General features: G+C 50.0%; 1 protein-coding gene across 2 annotated transcripts; it reads left to right on the forward strand.

Annotated features, from left to right (window-relative positions):
* Nucleotides 1-1664: 1664 nt before the first annotated feature.
* LOC134366074 (uncharacterized) lies at nucleotides 1665-8369 on the forward strand. Of its 2 annotated transcripts, none has more exons than XR_010022239.1 (2): nucleotides 1665-2171; nucleotides 7189-8369. XR_010022239.1 is itself a non-coding variant. In XM_063082492.1 (2 exons), exons 1-2 carry the CDS (start codon nucleotides 2577-2579, stop codon nucleotides 7519-7521), a joined length of 1356 nt encoding a protein of 451 aa, XP_062938562.1. In that variant the 5' UTR covers nucleotides 1665-2576; the 3' UTR covers nucleotides 7522-8369. The 2 variants fall into 2 exon arrangements, 1 of the variants encoding a protein (XP_062938562.1); XM_063082492.1 differs by having other exon boundaries at nucleotides 1665-3599.
* Nucleotides 8370-8465: the final 96 nt, after the last annotated feature.

Genomic DNA, 8465 nt, shown 5'->3' on the forward strand with positions numbered 1-8465 from the left:
CAAATTCTGAGGCAGTTTGCTGCAAGGGAGCAGGTGTTCATAAAACCAATATTGTAATCCTCTTAACAAGCACTGATATGCATCAGTTTCTTTTGTGTCTTATCTGATACCATCACAACAGAATATATTTTAATATTTAATTACCTTTTAACATTCTTTTAACCTAATTAACCTGTTAAACTTGCTAATAGGCCCAACCTACATACTTCAACGTTAACATTCTCAGAAACTTCTTAGAAAAGCAGAAAAATGACACAAACAAGAGCTCCACTGGTGGTTCTAATAACCTCTGACATTGAAAAATAATTGATAGTTTTGGCAGATGTAATAGGTAGTTGCTTGAAGCCTGGGGGGTAGACACATGATGACTTCAGGATGAATATCAAGCATAACGAGCTTTCAATTTCTTATCTAGAAAAATAGTAACAAATTAACCCCAGGCAGAGAAAATGAGATACATATGTGACTATCAGACTCCCAAAATGCAAGTGTTATAGCTTAAGAGGTCTAATTGTATCGAATCTTTGCTCCTGCACTAAATGCAGTACAGTAACATCACTTCTACTATTTCTCCTATTCCTGAAAGTTTAGTTACAGCTGAAACCAACTTGAGATCTACCAAACAGATCAGGCAAATTTTAGGAAGGGATAGTTTATTTTTTTCTTTTTTTATTTTTTTTTTCTTTTTCGTGACCGGCACTCAGCCAGTGAGTGTACCGGCCATTCCTATATAGGATCCGAACCCACGGCCGCTGGGAGCGTCGCCGCGCTCCCAGCGCAGCACCCCCCCCCCCCCAGTGCGCCACAGGCTCGGCCCAGGAAGGGATAGTTTATAAGCTAAAACAGAAGAAGCAATTAGAAGATTCCTGGTGCCACTCCCACTTTTCCAAGGCTTCACTGACCAATGCACTATCATCAGGTATGCTGACCTTTAAAGAAATTCAGAAACACACTCTTTGTGTGGCTAACCTTAACTCAGAATTTCCTCTCGTTCACCCAGCTCAAAGGATTGACCTCCATGGATGGGGGGAGAGGGGTTAGGGAAGGAAGGCCTCCCAACTGGGTGTGTAGAAACTCAGCTGAGAGGTGCTGGCTGTATTTCAGTCTTACGAATGCCACTGGGCCAAGCCACAGCAGAGAGAATCCATGTTCAAGTAAAGTATTTGCCATGTTTGCTCCTATAGAGACATATGAAAATAATTTGGGAGATCCGTTTTAGTTTCTCCTAATAGCTAATTTTTCTCAGAAATGCACAATTGCTATAAATAAAGACTTAATGTAAGTTTTAAATGGCAGCAGCACAAAATTCCCCAATAACAACGAATGTTTACTGACAGATTAGAAACAAAAAAGTGAAACTAAGCATGCCATGATTACTAAAAATGCAATAATTCCTTGACATGATCTCAATTTTTACTGTCCTTTATTGTAAAGTGAAACAGCTGCAGGCACAAATGACTTCAACTAATACAACATTCTAAATTGTGTTATTCATGATTTCATTGCTGCCTGGTTCTTTCTTGAAAATCAATTTTAACATGCGGACCCTGAAGTCTAGATAAACACCATTCTTGAAATTGTCACCAAAATGAGAAAAATAAGCAGAAGACTCCAGCAGATACTTAATTAAACACATGAGACAAAACAATTTGAATAAGAAATGAAGGAAGTGCTTTTTACAAGGGTATAGGGAAAATACAGCCAAAAAGTCAAGTTAAGAAACAAGGGGAACAGAGTCAAACAGGATATCTGTGGTTATGCACCTGGGCCCCGGCCCGAGGCAAAGGGCGGATAGTTCCCAGAAATAGACAAGTCAGTTAAAGTTTCAAGAGTGCCCCTCAGCTGTTTCAAGGACTCCCACTTGACCGAAGTTCACCCCTGGCTTGATTTAAACTAACCAATTACCTTGCTTCTCGCTTCTGTACCCGCGCTTTTTGCTATAAAAAGGACCCAGGAGCTCTACTCGGCGCGCCAGTCTTTCGAAAGACTGAGTCGCCCGGGTACCTGTGTGTTCAATAAACCTCTTGTTTTTGCATCCGAAGCCGTGGTCTCGCTGTTCCTTGGGAGGGTCTCCCTGAACTGACTGACTACCCACTGCGGGAGTCTTTCATTTGGGGGCTCGTCCGGGATCGGAGACCCCCACCCAGGGACCACCGACCCACCAACGGGAGGTGAGCTGGCCAGCAGTCGTTCTGTGTCTCGTTTCTGTGTCTCGTCTCTGTGTCTGACTCAGTGATTTCGACTGTCTTTTCTGAGCGCGCGCATTTTGGTTTCAGTTTGTTCCGGGTTAGTCGCTCTGGGAGCGAAGTGCGGGTAGCGAACAGACGTGTTCGGGGGCTCGCCACCCGGCAATCCTGGGAGACGTCCCAGGATCAGGGGAGGACCAGGGACGCCTGGTGGACCCCTTGGCAGAGGATTATTGTGTTTTGGTCTCACCGCGTCTCGGGAGGCGCGCTCTGCCATCGGACTCTTTCTTCTATTTCTACGGCACTCGGTCTCGTCGCCGTTTCTGGTTTCTTTTTGTCTTAGTTGTGATAGGTCTTTGCGTCGTCGTTCCCCTATTGGAAATTTTCGAGATGGGGCAAAGTGCCCTTACGCCCCTCTCCCTTACTCTAGATCATTGGAAAGATGTCAAAGCCAGGGCTCACAATCTGTCCATGGAGATCAAAAAAGGAAAATGGCAGACTTTCTGTTCGTCTGAGTGGCCCACATTCGGCGTAGGTTGGCCGCCAGAGGGAACCTTTGATCTTACTGTCATTTTTGCAGTTAAAAAGATTGTTTTTCAGGAGACCGGAGGACACCCGGACCAGGTTGCCTGTGTCGTGGTATGGCAAGACCTCGCCCAGAATCCCCCTCCCTGGGTGCCACCCTCCAGCAAAGTCGCTGTTGTTTCGGGATCAGAAAATACTCAAAGGCCACCTACAAGGAAGCCTTCCGCCCCTCCCCAACCCCCCGTCCTCCCGACACCAGATGACCTATTTTCTCTCTCTGAAACCCCACCTTACCCGGCGGCTCCGCTGCCCCCTCTGGCCCCTCAGGGAAACAGATCGGCACCAGGCCGAGCGCCCGGTGATCCTAGCCCTGAGGGACCGGCTGCGGGGACTAGGAGCCGCCAACCTCGCAGTCCGAGAGACGGCTCCGGTCCTGACTCCACCGTAGCTTTGCCCCTCCGAGCCATAGGGCCCCCAGCTGAGCCTAATGGCTTGGTCCCTCTACAGTATTGGCCTTTTTCCTCAGCAGATCTTTACAATTGGAAGTCTAACCACCCGTCTTTTTCTGAAAAACCAGCAGGACTCACGGGACTTCTTGAGTCCCTTATGTTCTCTCACCAGCCCACTTGGGACGATTGCCAACAGCTACTCCAGATCCTCTTCACCACTGAAGAGCGAGAAAGGATTCTTCTGGAGGCCCGCAAGAACGTTCTCGGGGACAACGGGGCCCCTACACAACTCGAGAACCTCATTAATGAGGCCTTCCCCCTCAATCGACCTCAATGGGATTACAACACGGCCGAAGGTAGGGAGCGTCTTCTGGTCTACCGCCGGACTCTAGTGGCAGGTCTCAAAGGGGCAGCCCGGCGCCCCACCAATTTGGCTAAGGTAAGAGAGGTCTTGCAGGGACCGGTAGAACCCCCCTCGGTTTTCTTGGAACGCCTGATGGAGGCATATAGGAGATACACTCCGTTTGACCCCTCTTCTGAGGGACAGCAGGCGGCAGTTGCAATGGCCTTCATCGGACAGGCAGCCCCAGATATCAAGAAAAAGTTGCAGAGGCTAGAGGGGCTCCAAGATTATTCCTTACAAGATTTAGTGAGAGAGGCAGAAAAGGTGTACCACAAGAGAGAGACAGAAGAGGAAAAACAAGAAAGAGAAAAAAGAGAGACAGAAGAGAGAGAGAGACGGCGCGATAGGCGCCAAGAAAAAAAAAAAAAAAAAAAACTTGACTAGGATTTTGGCCGCAGTGGTAGGTGAAAGAGGGTCTAGAGATAGGCAGACAGGGAACCTGAGCAACCGGGCAAAGAAAACACCTAGGGATGGAAGACCCCCTCTAGACAAAGACCAATGCGCGTACTGTAAAGAGAAGGGTCACTGGGCAAGAGAATGTCCCCGGAAAAAGAACATCAGAGAAGCCAAGGTTCTATCCCTAGATGACTAGGGGAGTCGGGGTTCGGACCCCCTCCCCGAACCTAGGGTAACACTGACTGTGGAGGGGACCCCCATCGAGTTTCTGGTCGATACCGGGGCTGAACATTCGGTGTTGACCCAACCCATGGGGAAGGTAGGGTCCAGGCGGACAGTCGTAGTAGGAGCAACCGGCAGCAAAGTCTACCCCTGGACCACACAAAGACTTTTAAAGGTTGGACATAAACAAGTGACCCATTCCTTTTTGGTCATACCTGAGTGCCCTGCTCCTCTGTTGGGCCGGGACATTCTGACCAAACTAAAGGCCCAAATCCAGTTTTCTACAGAGGGCCCACAAGTAACATGGGGAGATCACTCTACCATGTGCTTGGTCCTAAACCTAGAAGAAGAATACCGGCTGTATGAAAAGCCGGCCTCTCCCTCCATCGACCCATCCTGGCTCCAACTTTTTCCCACCGTATGGGCAGAAAAGACAGGTATGGGACTGGCCAATAACGTCCCACCAGTAGTAGTAGAGCTGAAATCGGGTGCCTCACCGGTGGCCGTCCGACAGTATCCAATGACTAAAGAAGCCCGGGAAGGCATCAGACCCCACATCCAAAGGTTCTTAGACCTAGGGGTCTTAGTGCCCTGCCAGTCGCCCTGGAACACCCCTCTGCTACCAGTAAAAAAGCCAGGGACCAATGACTATCGGCCAGTCCAAGACTTGAGAGAAATTAACAAAAGGGTGCAAGACATTCATCCCTCAGTCCCAAACCCATACAGCCTCCTGAGTTCCCTTCCGCCTAGTCACACTTGGTACTCAGTCTTGGATCTCAAGGATGCCTTTTTTTTGCCTCAAACTACACCCCAACAGCCAGCCACTGTTCGCGTTCGAGTGGAGAGACCCAGAAAAAGGTAACGCTGGTCAGCTGACCTGGACACGGCTGCCACAGGGGTTCAAGAACTCACCCACTCTCTTCGACGAGGCCCTCCACCGGGATTTAACTCCTTTTAGGGCTCTCAACCCCCAGGTCATATTACTCCAATATGTGGACGACCTCCTAGTGGCAGCTCCCACATATGAAGGCTGCAAAAGAGGGACACAAAAGCTCTTGCAGGAACTGAGTAAGTTGGGGTACCGGGTATCAGCTAAAAAGGCCCAGTTATGCCAGAAAGAGGTCACCTATTTGGGGTACCTGCTCAAGGAGGGAAAAAGATGGCTGACCCCGGCCCGGAAAGCTACAGTTATGAAGATCCCTACTCCCACAACCCCCAGGCAGGTCCGCGAATTTCTGGGTACTGCCGGATTCTGCAGGCTCTGGATTCCTGGGTTTGCTTCCCTGGCTGCACCCTTGTACCCCCTGACAAGGGAAAACATTCCTTTTACCTGGACTGAGGAGCATCAAAAGGCTTTTGACCACATAAAAAAAGCCTTGCTGTCTGCCCCCGCCTTGGCTCTCCCAGACCTCACCAAACCATTTACTCTATACGTAGATGAAAGAGCCGGTGTAGCCCGAGGAGTGCTTACTCAGACCCTAGGACCATGGCGACGGCCAGTAGCTTATATATCAAAAAAACTGGATCCAGTGGCCAGTGGGTGGCCAACCTGCCTAAAAGCGGTTGCTGCAGTGGCACTCCTCCTCAAAGACGCTGATAAGTTAACCTTGGGGCAAAATGTGACTGTGATTGCTTCCCACAGCCTCGAAAGTATTGTGCGGCAGCCCCCCAATCGGTGGATGACCAATGCCAGAATGACTCATTACCAGAGTTTGCTGCTAAACGAAAGGATATCTTTCGCGCCCCCTGCTGTCCTGAACCCAGCTACCCTACTACCAGTCGAGTCAGAATCCACCCCAGTACACCAATGCTCAGAAATCCTTGCTGAAGAAGCTGGGACTCGACGGGACCTGAAGGACCAGCCATTGCCCGGAGTGCCTGCCTGGTATACAGACGGTAGCAGCTTCATTGTGGAAGGTAAGCGGAGAGCAGGGGCCGCCATCGTAGATGGCAAACGGACGGTATGGGCAAGCAGCCTGCCAGAAGGGACATCAGCCCAGAAGGCCGAGCTAATCGCCTTGACGCAGGCATTACGCCTAGCCGAAGGAAAAAACATCAACATCTACACGGACAGCAGGTCGCCATTATCCACTGCCCGGGCCACCAGAGAGGAAATAACCCTGTGGCGGCCGGGAACCGGAGGGCCGACGAGGCTGCAAAACAAGCCGCCCTGTCGGTCAGGGTGCTAGCAGAAACTATAAAGCTTCAAGAGCCAATCGAGCCTGCTCAAGCTAGGACCAAGCCAAGAGAGCTCACTCCTGACCAGGGAAAAGAATTCATTTAGCGGTTACATCAGCTAACACACTTAGGACCAGAAAAGCTCCTTCAACTAACGAGCCGCACCAGCCTCTCCATCCCGAATCTCCGGTCCACCGTTCAAGAAGTCGCCAATCGGTGTCCGGCTTGTGCCATGACTAATGCGACTACCACCTACCGAGAGACCGGAAAAAGACAACGGGGAGATCGACCCGGCGTATACTGGGAAGTAGACTTTACAGAGGTAAAGCCTGGCCGGTATGGGAACAGGTATCTGCTAGTATTTGTAGATACTTTCTCTGGATGGGTAGAAGCTTTCCCTACCAAAACTGAAACGGCCCTGACTGTATGTAAAAAGATACTAGAAGAAATCCTGCCCCGTTTCGGGATCCCTAAGGTGATCGGGTCAGATAATGGCCCAGCCTTTGTTGCTCAGGTAAGCCAGGGACTGGCCACACAACTGGGAATAAATTGGAAATTACATTGTGCGTATAGGCCCCAGAGCTCAGGTCAAGTAGAGAGAATGAATAGAACCATCAAAGAGACCTTAACTAAATTGGCCTTAGAGACCGGTGGAAAAGACTGGGTGGCCCTCCTTCCCTTAGCGCTGTTCAGAGCCAGGAATACCCCTGGCCAGCTTGGTCTGACCCCTTATGAAATCCTCCACGGGGGACCCCCCCCCATACTTGAGTTGGGAGGAACACTGGGTCCCGATGATAACTTTCTTCCTGTCTTATTTACTCACTTAAAGGCTTTAGAAGTTGTAAAAACCCAGATCTGGGACCAGATCAAGGAGGTATACGAGCCAGGTGCCGTGGCCATCCCTCATCCGTTCCAGGTCGGAGACCAAGTGCTGGTCAGACGCCATCGACCCAGCAACCTTGAGCCTCGGTGGAAAGGCCCGTATCTGGTATTGCTGACCACCCCGACCGCAGTAAAAGTTGATGGCATTGCAGCCTGGGTACATGCTTCTCACCTCAAGCCTGCGCCACCCTCCGTACCAGATGAATCCTGGGAGCTGGAGAGGACTGATAATCCTCTTAAGTTGCGCATTCGGCGGCGGCGGAGCAAGCCTACCAAGTAATAACCCTAACCAGCCCAACACCCTCACCTGGCAGGTACTGTCCCAAACTGGAAAGGTTGTCTGGTTCAAGACAGAAGTCCACCCCCTTTGGACTTGGTGGCCCTCCCTTACCCCTGATATATGTGCCCTGGCGGCGGGTCTCGAGGCTTGGGATATTCCAGAAATTGATGCACCGGCCTCTAAAAGAGTCAGGCCTCCTGACTCAAACTATGAAAATGCTTATAACCAGATCAAATAACTCCCCTTGGTTGACCACCCTACTGTCAACCATCGCCGGGCCCCTATTACTCCTCCTTCTGTTGTTCACCCTTGGGCCCTACGTCATCAATAGACTAGTCCAATTCATCAATGATAGGGTAAGTGCAGTTAAGATTCTGGTCCTTAGGCAAAAATACCAAACCTTAAATGGCGAAGATAACTTTTAATTCCGCTCTAAGATTAGAGCGATCCACAAGAGAAATGGGGGAATGAAGGAAGTGCTTTTTACAAGGGTATAGGGAAAATACAGCCAAAAAGTCAAGTTAAGAAACAAGGGGAACAGAGTCAAACAGGATATCTGTGGTTATGCACCTGGGCCCCGGCCCGAGGCAAAGGGCGGATAGTTCCCAGAAATAGACAAGTCAGTTAAAGTTTCAAGAGTGCCCCTCAGCTGTTTCAAGGACTCCCACTTGACCGAAGTTCACCCCTGGCTTGATTTAAACTAACCAATTACCTTGCTTCTCGCTTCTGTACCCGCGCTTTTTGCTATAAAAAGGACCCAGGAGCTCTACTCGGCGCGCCAGTCTTTCGAAAGACTGAGTCGCCCGGGTACCTGTGTGTTCAATAAACCTCTTGTTTTTGCATCCGAAGCCGTGGTCTCGCTGTTCCTTGGGAGGGTCTCCCTGAACTGACTGACTACCCACTGCGGGAGTCTTTCAGAAACAAAGACATTTCAGAGCAGACTG

The sequence above is a fragment of the Cynocephalus volans genome, chromosome 17, assembly GCF_027409185.1.
Source record: "Cynocephalus volans isolate mCynVol1 chromosome 17, mCynVol1.pri, whole genome shotgun sequence".
In the NCBI taxonomy this organism is placed as follows: Eukaryota; Metazoa; Chordata; class Mammalia; order Dermoptera; family Cynocephalidae; genus Cynocephalus; species Cynocephalus volans.

Excerpts from the sequence above, each read along its gene's own strand:
- LOC134366074 (XM_063082492.1), top strand. The coding sequence starts at position 2,577 with ATGGGGCAAAGTGCCCTTACGCCCCTCTCCCTTACTCTAGATCATTGG. Across the intron at positions 3,600-7,188 it reads GCCCCACCAATTTGGCTAAG|GCTTTAGAAGTTGTAAAAAC; the intron begins GTAAGAGAGGTC and ends ACTCACTTAAAG.